Below are 13,534 nucleotides of genomic sequence, written 5' to 3'. Positions count from 1 at the left end.
TGGTGGGGGTTTTTGCAGGAAATTCTCTTGTGTCTTTTCCCTTTATCTCTGAATTGTTAGTGGGGGAGAAGGAAAACTCTCTCACTTCACTGCCAGTGCTGGATAATTCTTCATTGGCTGCAGAATGGTTTGCTTTTGAGCAGTTTGAGACAGCACTCTGTAATAAGATTCAGGAAACTTAAACCTTTTGAAGATCATTTTCTAGTACCATTCTAAATGGGGTTAGTGACAGAGCTTAAGTTAGGTTTGATAATGTCCTCCAGTTTCATTCCTCCTCTGCCCCATAATGCTAAAAGCACATATACGGCATTCTGCCATACTGAGATAACAGTGCCATACTCCTTTCCACAACCAACCAGACCACCAGCTTTTCCTGGGCAGAATATGACAAACATTTCATTCAGTTTGTGCTCCTTTCAATCAGGAGGCTGAGTCAGTCTCTGTTCATAAAGCACATGAAATATCCTACTAATAAAACCCATGCAGAAACTTTAAGAAAGCTGATAAAAAAGTTTGGATACTAAAACATGGTAATACTTTTGCTACAAGGTGGCGAATTACCTAAAATACTATACATGGTGTATCAATAAGTATAAGGATGTACATACTTTTGATTAAATATCTGCTTGTAGACTGTAGGCTTATTACTAGCACTTAGACACAGTGGTGAACCATAAGCAGTATCTTTTATTTAAACTCTGTTTCACTTACCTAGTTGGAAGCAGTATACGGAGCTGGGAACTTGCTCTGACAGTAAAGCTGTTTATTGACACAGTAGAGGAAAATCTCTGCTGCCTGCCTCATAAATATGGTGCTTTCTCCTTTCCAGCCATGAAAAGGCCATGGTGAGAGTGGGAAAGGACATAGCCACAATACCTTGATCTTCTCCAGTTCTGCTAGTTAGGACTTAGGTTCTACCGCATATGTGCATTCTGATGTAGCACATGGAGAGACTTCCTGAAGCACAGAATTAATGGGCTGTACATTTTTCTCTTCAGAAGGTATTCTCCACCTTCAGAAGGAAAAAAAAAATCTCATAATAGTCACATACTTTTTCCCCCTTTCTTTCTAACATTTTGTAGATTTTCAACAATCATCCTTTGAGAAGGTTTTAAGCATCTCAGGTTATATTCCCAGCTCTACAGATGTCCCTGGGAGATTTATTTCTACAGAAATGGTCAGTAGCAGCACTCCACCAGCCTCCACAGCAAAAATAGTCACTGCGTGGAAGTCACTTAATTCTCAGAGAAGTGCTTCTGTACAACCTGTTCCTGGAAACATTGCTCATGCACTCAGCACCATCAGTGGTCAGCTTCCTAACACTGAAGAGAGTTCTCCAGTACATGCTGTGGTGACTGCATCTTCAAGGAGCCATGCTGTATCACCAGAGAAGAAAACAAAGGCACAAGTTGAGACCTACAGCTACTTTGAGCCCAGCAGGAAGACTTCTAGCAGCAGAACAAATACGAGCAAAGGGCTTTCTTTGCCAAGCAAAGTATTCAAAGGTGGAAATACTCACAGAGTTCAGCACTTATTAGTCAGGCATAAAGTGAGTCCTTTGCCTTTTGTCCTTGTTGAAGTCACTGTTGCACCAAAAATGCCTCCTGAAGAAATGAGTGAAGTAGTGATTCCTGAAGCAGTAACCTGCACCGATTTACCCTGTTTTCCCGGCGTACCCTGTGAACCAAGTCAGGATGGAAGCGTCAAGTGCGGTCGTTGTCCTTATGGTTATTACGGAGATGGCTTTGCTTGCAGAGGTATTACAAATAACTGCAGTAAGTGCTTTGCAGAAAGGAATCTTATGACATCTTTATAACTTGAAAGTACATTGTGTAATCAATGAAATGCATAAAGTATCAAATTTTCTAATTGTCATTATTAATATTGGCGTAGCCTGCAGGCTTTTAGTTGCATGGATGCAGTTAAAAATATTTTTCTGATGAGTCTCAGACTCCCCAGTTATGGGCAGGGACCTAATGGATTCTGTGTGATCTGATTTATTATGTTTGGTAAGACACAGTTGTGCTGATATGCCATTTTCATTTTGCTTATTTCTTTCTTTGCTTTCTTGATTGCCTTTCAGCAAGATGTAGACAAACATGTGGCAAAAATATGGAGTGTGTGGCACCCAATATTTGCAGATGCAAACCTGGTTATGCTGGTTATAACTGTCAGGCTGGTGAGTATGGCGTTTTGATTTAGCCTGCGGTAACTCATATCCACAGATTAATGATTTGAAGATGACTGTTGATTTTTTTGCACAGCACTATGCAGACCTGATTGCAAAAACCATGGGAAGTGCATTAAGCCCAATGTCTGTGAATGTCTACCAGGATACAGGGGCTCCACTTGTGAGGAAGGTAAATAGAGTATTTTTCACTTTTGAATCCATAAATACCCCAATGATGCTGTAAATATACTAACTTCCATGACTGTTCATTCTGACAGCAAAAAGGTGTGTTCATTTTACTTTTAGATTAACAGAACTCTTTGAGCTGCATGTTGGTATATACCCTACTTTTTTTTTTTAATATACACATATATATTTATAGTAAATGTTGTTTGTGATTAGATATTCCTAAATTTAGCTTTCACAGTAAGTGGAGGAGTTCAGCAGTGAATGTAGATATCTCTAAGTTAAACACTCCCAAAGAGTGTGAAGTCTTGTTTGGAAACTGTCTCAGATTTCTTTAGGTGACCACCACTGTTGCGACTCTGTGTACTCTGTTGGAATTAAGTTCTTCTTGTTACTTATTCTTGTAAAAAGGCATTGCATACATCTCCTTATTTTATTTCCAGTTCTTTGCTCACTGTCAATTATTAACATTTCCCTTTTTTCTAAAGCATTACTTAACCATGCATCTTTTTAGAGATGATTTCTTGAACAACATAATTCTGTATCTGCAGCATATTGTAATCCACCCTGTCAAAATGGAGGCACATGCTTGGCCAGAAATCTCTGCACCTGCCTGTATGGTTTTGTGGGACCAAGATGTGACACAAGTAAGCAAAAAAAACATAAGGGAAGAATATAGATGATTTCTCCTGTTCTTCAGGAGCAAGAAAGGAAATTATGGTTTAAATTTTCAGTGCACTCTGTCTAATGCTAGCAAATGACACAATGCCTGTGCCTCTTTGAAGGCTCCAATACTTGAGCTTTTTCAACATTAGTTAGATAGTATTTGCATGTACCTTTGAAAATATAAGATACTGTAGAAATTGCAAGTATTTTATTATTTATGATTCATGAACATGGAAACATGGACCACATTGCGCAATACTACCTTCAGAACAAACACAGATGTTTAATATATCCTTACAGCTTTTTAACTTCTATCATCTTAAAATGTCTAGGTGCTGAGGTACGTTCAGTTGGTATCAGTGAATGGTGGGTCAGAAAAACTGGGATACAGGAAAACTGCATTCAGAATCATATTATGGGATCTTTTTTTTTGTCACCTGGCATGCAAATTTGAAAATTTGCTGTGATCATAGCTGAAAAACTGGAATTAGTTAGTCTCACATAAATTCTCTTTTACATATCGAATTCTACATGCCACAATTTGGCAACTCGAAATTTTGGGTAGATTTCATACTGGTAATTTTTATCATTCAGACAGTCCAAATTCAGACGTGCTGTTTATATGTCATTCACTTGAATGTGCCACTGTATTCACCCTGAACTGAAGAAGTCCTTTGTTAGTCTCCTCCTCAAACTCCAGGACTCTTCCTTCTCGGTTTTTCTTGTTCTAGCTTCAATTGTGACACGAAAAAAATGCCGCTCTTTGTTAAGCAATACTACAGAGAAGTGATTAATGTTTTTCCACAGCCATGATATTTTAACATCTTTGCTTGTTCGTCTCCTGATGCTGTGCATGCAGCTGCACTTGCTGAAGTGATGGAGGACACTTGAGTGAAATTTTTTGGAGTCCATCAAATTTTCTAGTTTTTTAAACACTGAATATAACCAGACCGTGGATAATTACATGGAAAGATGTTTTATTTACCTTTATAGTCTGGTGCTGGCTTTTTACAGCTTTGAGATTGGATTAGTTTATTCAGCAATTTATCTTCAACTAAGCAAATTGTATGTTGTTGCCAGTGTTAATATTTGGGAAAGAACTGAAAAATGAATCAAGCATAATTTTTAACATATTTCTTTCTCCCTTTGTTTTTGCCCAACTTCTTGGATGGTAGTGGTTTGCAACAGACACTGTGAAAATGGTGGTGAATGTCTTACTCCAGACATCTGCCAATGTAAACCTGGGTGGTACGGACCTACATGCAGCACAGGTAACACTCCTGCAACTTCCATCTTTCTGGGCAGGCGTGCTTGGGACCTCCTGTAGTTTGAAATTTGGAACCAGAGGGCTCAAACACCAGCGATGCGTAGCTGCTGACTGCCACAGAGCCCCCGCAATCCCCCTTGTCTCTACATGTTAGTTCTGCTGCCGACAACATCTCTAGAAGGTCTAATACTGATCCCAAAATTCTGGGTAAAGACTTCAAGTGAATGGTGCTACCTTGCAGTTGTCTTAGGTGTTTAATGCCTGTCCTTGCAACAGAAGCACTTATTTTATGGACTTCATGTGGTTGTCATGCTTCCCACTCTTCCTGACTCTTCCTTTCTTGCTGTTTCTGCAGCAATGTGTGACCCTGTGTGTCGCAATGGTGGTTCCTGTACTAAGCCAGATGTTTGCCTCTGTCCACATGGATTCTTTGGCGCCCAGTGTCAGAATGGTAATTTTTTTTTCCCCCTCCCCTTTTTGCTGCTATTATGAGAAAATCTGTGAGCAAACATTGTTATCTTCAGACACAAAATCCACAATCAATTCACATACTGGTATGAAACAGATTACATGATGTTTTAGATTTTATTCCTGATTAGTTAATGTGCAAGGAGAAGGGAGACTCAAAATGTGCCTTTTTTTCCACTCAACTTTTGAGCAGTGTTCAACCTGTTGCATTGTATAGTCTCATTACTCATGTACACGTACAGTTGCCAACCTTGACCCCTTTTTATCTGATTTTTGTATTTACTATTGACATAGGCACCAATCCACATTAACATAATTTTTACTAGACAGATCTGATGTCTGTATGAACTATCAGAATTTTAGTGTTGCACTCTTGTTTCCCAGAAGGATATCGCAAAGGGAAACAAAATGCAAACTACAGCCTTTTTCTCCTGTTTATATTTTCTAGCTGTCTGCAGCCCTCCTTGTAAGAATGGTGGTCATTGCATGAGAAACAATGTCTGTGCTTGTCCTGATGGGTACACAGGCAGAAGATGTGAAAAAGGTAAGCCAATGTTAAAATCTTTCCAGCATTTGAAAGTAACCAAGAAATTATTCTGTAATCAGTTAAATGTTTTAAACAGCAAATGTTTTTGATTTTTAAGGTGTCTGTGAGCCAAGATGCATGAATGGAGGAAGGTGTGTAGGGCCTGATGTTTGCTCTTGTCCTTCAGGATGGAGAGGAAAAAGATGTAACACACGTAAGTCTTTTGTAATTAACAGGACAACCATACCTTAAAAGTAATATATGACTAAAGGACAACTATGTCCGCACAAGTAGTATGAAGTTAGTGCCAAAGAAAAGAATATACACTCATTGAAAAAACAACGCTCTAGAACTTGGCAGCAAAATTCAAGGTGGAGAACTACCACCATGCAGTTCTTAGGCTAAATCATGAGACCAAAATTTCTTTAAAATTCTTGCAAATAGTATTTGTTTATTTCTTAATTCTCCTCTAAATAAGAAGCATCTGTATTTCTGAATACATAAAACTGCAAAAGACCTGACTCAGTGAAGTGAAAGAATTTAAATTTGTGCTGTAGGACGTAAAGCAGATATGTTCTAATAGAAAAAGAAGTACAGCGAAAGATTGGAAAACTGTGGACACATAGTGGAAAATTATTGGAATAGAAGATGCAAGGGGCACAAGCTCTTTAGGAAAGGTAGGAATAGGACTGTGATGGTAGCAGAGCTGTGGGTCACATTGTATCTTAATGAAGATGTTGATGGTGCATAAATAAAAGGAAGCAGCATGGATAAATGCATGAAAATCAGCATGAGGATGGGTGGTAGAAATCCAACAGATAAAGTGTTAGTGTCTGTCATAGTACTCACCCAAGGCTCAGATATTATCAATAATATGGCCGATGAGCTCCCTAATGGCATGGTGGAAAAACAATTTTTCCTGTATTAATTTCTGTAATTGCTGGAAAGTTTTATTGAAAAAAAACCAGTACTGATATTGACAGGGGTGAGATATTCTTGGACATTGTGGAAGACAGATTTGATTTATCAAATAGTCAGTTAACCAATGAGAAATAATGGGGGTTTAGATTATGGCTTAATAAGCAGGGAAGAATGTGCAGAAAAATGGGTCATAGAAAATAACTCTGGATCAAATGTTCATGAATTGATTCACTGTGCGTTAAATTGCATGACAGACAAAAGATCTCTCGCTAAGGTGTGGGTTTTAGAATGGTAGATTGGGAAAAAACAAAGCAAGCTGTGTAGTGGTGCTTTGGTGCTGATTTAATTCAGTATTTCAGGCTTTTCTAGCAATCTGTGATGCATCAGAACATCTCAATGCGTGCTTTGGCTGCAGGGCTTCATGTTGCCTCTGGTTGCTTCTCTTTAATATCCTGTTGATCTTAGACAGATATTCAGTGAAGATGATGTGACTCTTGTGTATGGAAAGTACTCAACCTCTCGTGGGCACCCTGAAATGTAAATAATAAGTACAAGTAATCACTTGGGATGTAACCAAACTTTGTGATGATGTCTGTGCAGCAATCTGTCTTCAGGAATGTAAGAATGGTGGCGAGTGCATTGGACCAAGTACATGTCATTGTCCTCCACAGTGGGAAGGAATCCAGTGTCAAACACGTAAGAATGATGTGACCTGTAAACCTTTTGCTTCAGCACAGTTAAGACTGCTTCAGCAATACATAGTGCCTAGAAGTCCTGCACCTTGGTGGTATTTTAACACAAGTCTGTGTCAAAGGCAGGATAAATGGTAGAGATGCCTCTGCTCGTTCTGAAGCCCTCCAGAACGCGATGGTCATCTGGGACCATGGCAGTATGTGGTGGCTTGCTCTAACACCGTACGCTGTTGCAACAGCCCTGAGAGGCCATTGCAATAGCTTGAAATAGGTGTGTTAAAAATAAAACCTTGACTCCTGTCCCTGTCTCAGGTTCATTCATGCCCTCAGCAGGTTCCCATATTAAATCTGTATCAAAGCATAAGGGGGATGGGATGGGCATAAGAACATTGTTGGCTCTATGTGACTTTGAAGTCTTCTTACTCTGAGGGATATTTCCCTGTGAAAATATCTACCACGTTCTCAGCTCTTATAAGCAGGCAGAATAAATATATAGCTAGTAGCCACTTTTCCTTCATCAAGTTTTTTTCATGAATAAAGCAACATATGTGCCTCTCTGATTTTAGCTGTGTGCAACCAGAAGTGTCTCTTTGGAGGCAAGTGTGTATTGCCCAACGTCTGCTCTTGTCGTCCTGGTTATACTGGAGTCCTCTGTGGGAAGAAAATTCAGGTAATTGTAAAGTCAAGACACCATCACAGATACAGTGATTTAGGAGCCATTATCTAGTCCACCCTTGTCCAATGAAGCAGCATGAAAACACCAAATGTGTTTGTCTCATTTCTTCCTTTCAGTCTCCAGTGAGGGAAAGTTCATAAAATTCCTGAGGGCTATTCCAGTAACTTATAGGCTCTAATACTTACAGAATTATTCTCAACACCTAAATTTCTTTTGTTTCAAATTAAGCTGATTATTTCTTGTAATTCCCTGAGTGGCTGCTGTAGGAACTGATAACTGTTCGTAACAACCACTGTTCTCTTTTCTGGCCTCATTTTGGGGAAGAGTATCCCACTGCTGACTTTCTTAGCTTGCATAGAGTCAAGCCCTGATCTTTTTCAACTAACTAACTACCCTGTCACTCAGTTCATCCCTGTTTTATATAAGCATTCCTTATTCCCAAGTGTAACTTTAGGAATAGCCTTACTTTTTTGCATTACAGTGAGTGATGACCATTTCTCCGTTTTGTCACATAATCTTCTGTCGTATTCCTTTCCTTGAGTGCTGACAGTCATTCACTGAAGTAATTTAATTAAACATTTCATTACAATGAACCTTTTTGTCATATCTGGAGTAGAAAGCATTCTACTCACATTGTCTGTGATGTTTCTCTTCATTTCAGCATATTTAGACACTACTTTGGTGCCAGCAGAATTCCTTTGGTGGAGCTGGGCCATAGACGAGCTGATTTTAGCACTGCATGCTGGTGCTGTTCTTTACATTCATCTTTAATTACATGCCACTGTTCACACCTGTACAATTTAGTTCTTCAGTCTCCTGCTGGAACCAAAATATACAATCCAATATACAACACCAATACCATTTGTGGTCAGATAGCAGGTAACTTGCTAGAGATGGAGCAAATATGTTTAGGATATTGAACCAGTTAATATGTGCTCATACACATTTTGAAAATATAAAACTACACTTCCTATAAAGATAAGACTGATATTTGCAATATGGATTTCCAAAGTGTGACCTAAAAAAAGAAATAATTTTTATTTCAGTGTTCACATAAAAACATCCTGCAAAGCATTAGTATATTTTTAATCTAGAAAATCCACTGTTGATCAGTCAGACAGGGCTGTATCATGCACTGAAAAAAAATGGCATATTTTCTTAAAGAAATAAACAACTCATGCACAAATTTAACTTAATCCTGTGTTTCTGCATATCAGAAAAGCAGAGATTCATTAAAATTGTTTCTTAAACTTTATTGTAAAAATGTGCTGTATTACTGAAGTCTCTTTTTACATTTATTTTTTTATGTTTTTCTCCAAGGTACAAAGGCATCATGGTTGAAGAAAAGACGTGTATTGATTAAACTGCAATGCTGCATGGAGGTATGAGACTTGAAAATAGCAAGAAGGTTGAAGACAATTACAGAGTTTATTTAAATGAAAGGAATATCCAGAAGCGTTATTTTAAAAGATTCATATGACAGTCATGTTGTTTTGGCAAACTTCAAAACAACAATCTTGTAGTCATTAAAACATACGTATATTTCTATAATTTTTTTGCTACCTCATGCAGAATCCCCACAGCCTCTGATTCTTCACTGGGCTCACAGATTTGATGAATGATGCAAACTCAAAGTTCTGCAGTTTCTTGATGTTGTCAACTGGACTATGAGGTTTCCTTTGTGGGAACAAGATTGTAACAGTTGCTGTGTGTCTAGGAAAGAAGGCAGAACTTCTTCCCTTGTGAATGGTACCTTCTGCTTTTAAACATTGTTTACACACAAATTATTTGGCTGTGTACAGAAGAAAAAGCAGAACTATTTTTTTCTTCTTTGTCTTGTATTTGCATCGGTCTGTTATAATGACTATTTAGTAGTGAGGAAAGAAAGGGAACCTAAACCACAGTTTGGCTACTACCAGTGGAGGCAAGGACACATGTCTCATTAACAGTCAACCAGACACAGAATAATTCTGTTTATCTATGGCAAACTTGTGTAGCCAGGAGCCAGATACCAACTTGTCTAGTTTGACTTCATGACTTATAAAGTTGAGTATGCAGCCACTGAATGATTTCTGTAAGACTTTTATGCCCGTATTTTCAGATGGCATTTAGTAATATGAGGATATCTTGTCCCAATGCTTTTAGCCATGCTGAATCTTAACATATGAACTAGTAAGAGGAGGAATTTGCTATACATCATGGCACCTGTATGCATCAAATCAGAAAGTATTTGTAAAAACATAATAGAGGAGGGTTTTTTTCCCTGTTACCTATTGCTCCAACAAACTGTTAGCACCTACCAGCTGCCAGATAGTTTTTGAATAAATAAAATTCCAGTTTTTCTGGTTTCCTAAAGAGAACCACCATCTTCTTCCCCTAAAGCTGCAAAAGACATTTCATTTTCTGCTGCAACCAGCTGACCTCTAGTTAATAGATACAAACATCCCTTTAGCTAAGCAACTGAAGTTTACTCATTTGTTTTGTTTTTAAACATCACGACTTCTGTTCTCCTGAGCAATATTACATTTACATACGCTGATTCTGAATGGGAAGAAAATAGAGCTCATTTTGCCATTTACTGCCAGTGTGGGATGCTGATTGCCAAATCATCGCTGTTAGCAGCTCTGTGCCTAGATTTCTCCTCACCTTTTGATAGTTGTTTTGCAAAGTAAGCTGGCATTTTGGGAGCTCCGCATCATTCCAGAATGATACCTGATGGATTTCCAAGTGCCCAACTGGTGTATTTAAAACGTGTTTTCAATTTCCCACTTGCATTTTCAGTTTCAGTGTTTCCATAGTTACTTTTAACCAAGCATCCCAGTGGCTGATAGCTTGATCTTCTGGGAACTGTTCTGTTATTTAAAACCTACTCCACTTGAACTGTTTCCTTTCTCACAACTCACAAAGATCTCTATGAACAAAACCTGACTAGCTATTGGAAATGATGCCTCAGGATGATGCTTTGAATACACAAGGTTCTGAAAATGTTTTTAAAATGTAAACACACCAATATCACATAATCTCATATTGTAATAACCCCCATTCCATGTGTGATTTACAGAGGTGGTGTGCTAAAGAAAAAGATAACATCTGCCAGGAACACTGTTAATAGTACTCCGGTTAATGAGTTTGTGCAACCCTCCATTCACAAAACTGATTCAATATATATGTGCCTTTCTAGGATTTCAGGCTGAATAAAGGAGGTTTTTTTAATCATAACTTTTAGTATTTCTCCTTTCTTTTCAGTGGTTCTAAAGCCAGAAATTATTTCTTTTACATTTTCCAAATTCAAGCTGTGCAAACAAAAGTACACGCAGAGTTTTGCTACAGTAGCTGAAAATGCTCAGTACTAAGCTGTGCTATTTTCAGCAAGCACATGATGCAGAAAAATTATTAGCACATGCATAAAGACAGACAGCTACTTCAAAACTGCCCAGTAATTACGTGATTAGTTGGAACTGTTTTGTTACTAGATAGTCCATCATACACGTGAAACAGAACTCACTGTAATTAGAAAGCACATTGCAACAATGCAGGAAGATTGCTCAATTTAACAAGAGGCAGAAGCATATAGAGGGCTTGTGTACACGGGTTAACAACATTGTTCTAAAATTGCATAATGCAATCTGAAATTAGGCCTAAAAGAATTAGGGGATTTGGAAGCGGGGAGAAGGGTTGCGCAGTGCAGGAGCTGCCACGGTTCCACTCTGACAGAACAAAGGACATCTTGCACCAAACTGAAGATCTTAATTATTCTTAGGACATTATGCAGAATACAGGTATCATCACTGAATTTTCTTGCATGATTTGTTTAAATACTAAAGAGTGCTGGGAGGTACCTATGTACATCATCCTTTTATTGTCTTATTGCACTAAAGTTGCTGTGCAGGCCAGCAGAAATTCTCCCAAGTGCAGCTTGACTTTTGCCCACGATCTTGAAAAGATCTTTAAAATGCAGTATAATTAATGTTTTCTGAAGGTAAGACTTGTATCACAGAAGATACCACAGATCTCAGCAAGGACTCAATTTCCTACATTTATATCCATATTGCCTGTGATTTTTTTTTTTTTAAAAAAAGTGGACCTCATATGAAAGGCTCTTTTTACAAAAGTTAATTATATATTCTTGTAGCTGAGAATAGAAAGTGAGTTAACATTTCCATCTACCAAAAGCAAACCAGTGAAGGAGAATCAGTGCAACTGCTGGAGCAAATCAGTACAAAAGCTTAAACTACTTGACAAATTGGCTATAATCCACTCCATTACTTGTCCAAATGGGAAAATCCAAAGTTTAAATTCTCAGTAAAACATAACACGTGGGTGCATATACAAAACCAAACATAGATGTTAGAAAGTGTTAGCAATGCCTAAAGATGTTTATGCTGTTTCTCTTGTATAAAGGTGTCACACAGCATTTAATTCAACTTCCACCCACAGCTCAGTTTAGCCAATAAAGGATATTTTAGAGATAAAGCAAGTAGCTCCATTCTCACTACGACCACTTACAGCAAAACAGAAACTACAAATGATAAAATGTGCACGTAAGTAAATTAAAAAGAAAAAACACTTCTCACCTTTCCACACATGCTGTAAAAAGAATATCCAAAACACCAGTGCACTACCCCTACAGTTGTTTTTAGTGAATATCAGAGCATGTTTAAGGTGTTACACTTAGCTCTAATAAATGAGGGAACCTCCTCTGTACTGTTTTTCTTGACATTTGAGCTGCATGTATAACTAGTTTTTCATAGGAAGATGACACATCTAGCTCAAAAAATTACATGCTGTAACTAGTATGTTCAATTCTCCAGTGAGTGGGAAACAAAAGACAAGGAATACTGACAGCTCTTTTAGTACTTATACGTGGAACTGTGGAAATAATAATTTGGGGACCTGGACTGTCATTAATAATACATTCTGAGGCTGTTCTACTTTAAAATGACTACTAGAAATTCACTTTTAAACTCACTTAAGGTATCACAGGGATTTAAATTATTTTTCTTAAAAACAAAACAAAAAAATCCGATCAAAAACCCTGTGGCCAGTAGATGGTGCCACATTCAAGCAGTACTTCTAAAATATACCATCACATTCTGAGTGCCATCAAATTACTGCTTACTTACTTCAATCACTTCTAAACTGGGAACTATTTAAATGAGCATTTGCTTGCTCAGAAACACCAATTACAGGTCTCTCTCACTGACTGCTCCTGGTCTCATGGTCCTAATAATGCTAATATCTCTATTGGCTTCTAATCACCATTACTGTCACTTTTGGCTTTATTAGTATGAGTTGTTTATTTCAGGAACAATACTGAGATATTGTGCCTCTTTGCATTTAAATAATTCTGTTCATGTACTCTGAAATCTTGGGTCTGAGGCAACTATTTATTTTCTGTTCACTTCCCTGCAACCAGTATGTCATCTAAGGTATACAGCTGAACTCCTGAATTTCTAAATTATGGCATGATTATTGTAGTAAACTGCAGCACAGAATTTCATCATCATCAAGCCTACTCCAGAACTCTGGATGAAATCATATTGTGCCACACATGAAACCCACATTTTTCACTAGCATTTGTGAAATACCCAGTTTATCACAGCAAAAGCAGCACGAAAAACATAGACAACACATGTCCATAGCAGGTTTCATCTGAACCAAATGCAACAGCCTCCAAAGCAAGTGCAGGGGAAGGCTCCTCAAGCACACAACACAGCAATTGCTCCTCTCAGAAAACCAGGAGTCTTTCCTTGTCTTTCACTTGCCCTCTGTACACTGGGGTTCTCACTTTTAGACAAGGTTGGTAACTGAGAAGACCGTGTTTCCTTTGTTTTTTGTCACTGCTCAGCAGTTTGTAATCCCTAGAGAAACACATCCATGTAAGTCACTCTGCCTATGAAAGCTGCATGTTCTGGTAAGGGAGCTTGTACACAGATACAGTGTTACTCCACCAAATGGATTC

General features: G+C 38.1%; 1 protein-coding gene across 1 annotated transcript in view; it reads left to right on the top strand.

The window, feature by feature from the left end:
• VWDE (von Willebrand factor D and EGF domains) overlaps positions 1-8,963 on the top strand; it is a 40,189-nt gene extending 31,226 nt beyond the window's left edge. The window contains exons 21-31 of the mRNA XM_065629278.1: positions 1,083-1,757; positions 2,084-2,179; positions 2,265-2,360; positions 2,908-3,003; positions 4,198-4,293; positions 4,645-4,740; positions 5,206-5,301; positions 5,402-5,497; positions 6,805-6,900; positions 7,463-7,566; positions 8,893-8,963. Coding sequence (XP_065485350.1) covers positions 1,083-1,757; positions 2,084-2,179; positions 2,265-2,360; positions 2,908-3,003; positions 4,198-4,293; positions 4,645-4,740; positions 5,206-5,301; positions 5,402-5,497; positions 6,805-6,900; positions 7,463-7,566; positions 8,893-8,913 — 1,568 coding nt within the window. The 3' untranslated portion in view covers positions 8,914-8,963. The remainder of the gene's footprint in view (positions 1-1,082; positions 1,758-2,083; positions 2,180-2,264; positions 2,361-2,907; positions 3,004-4,197; positions 4,294-4,644; positions 4,741-5,205; positions 5,302-5,401; positions 5,498-6,804; positions 6,901-7,462; positions 7,567-8,892) is intronic.
• Positions 8,964-13,534: the final 4,571 nt, after the last annotated feature.

Source organism: Caloenas nicobarica, chromosome 2 (genome assembly GCF_036013445.1).
Source record: "Caloenas nicobarica isolate bCalNic1 chromosome 2, bCalNic1.hap1, whole genome shotgun sequence".
Taxonomy (NCBI): domain Eukaryota; kingdom Metazoa; phylum Chordata; class Aves; order Columbiformes; family Columbidae; genus Caloenas; species Caloenas nicobarica.
This window is presented reverse-complemented; position numbering and strand designations above follow the sequence as displayed.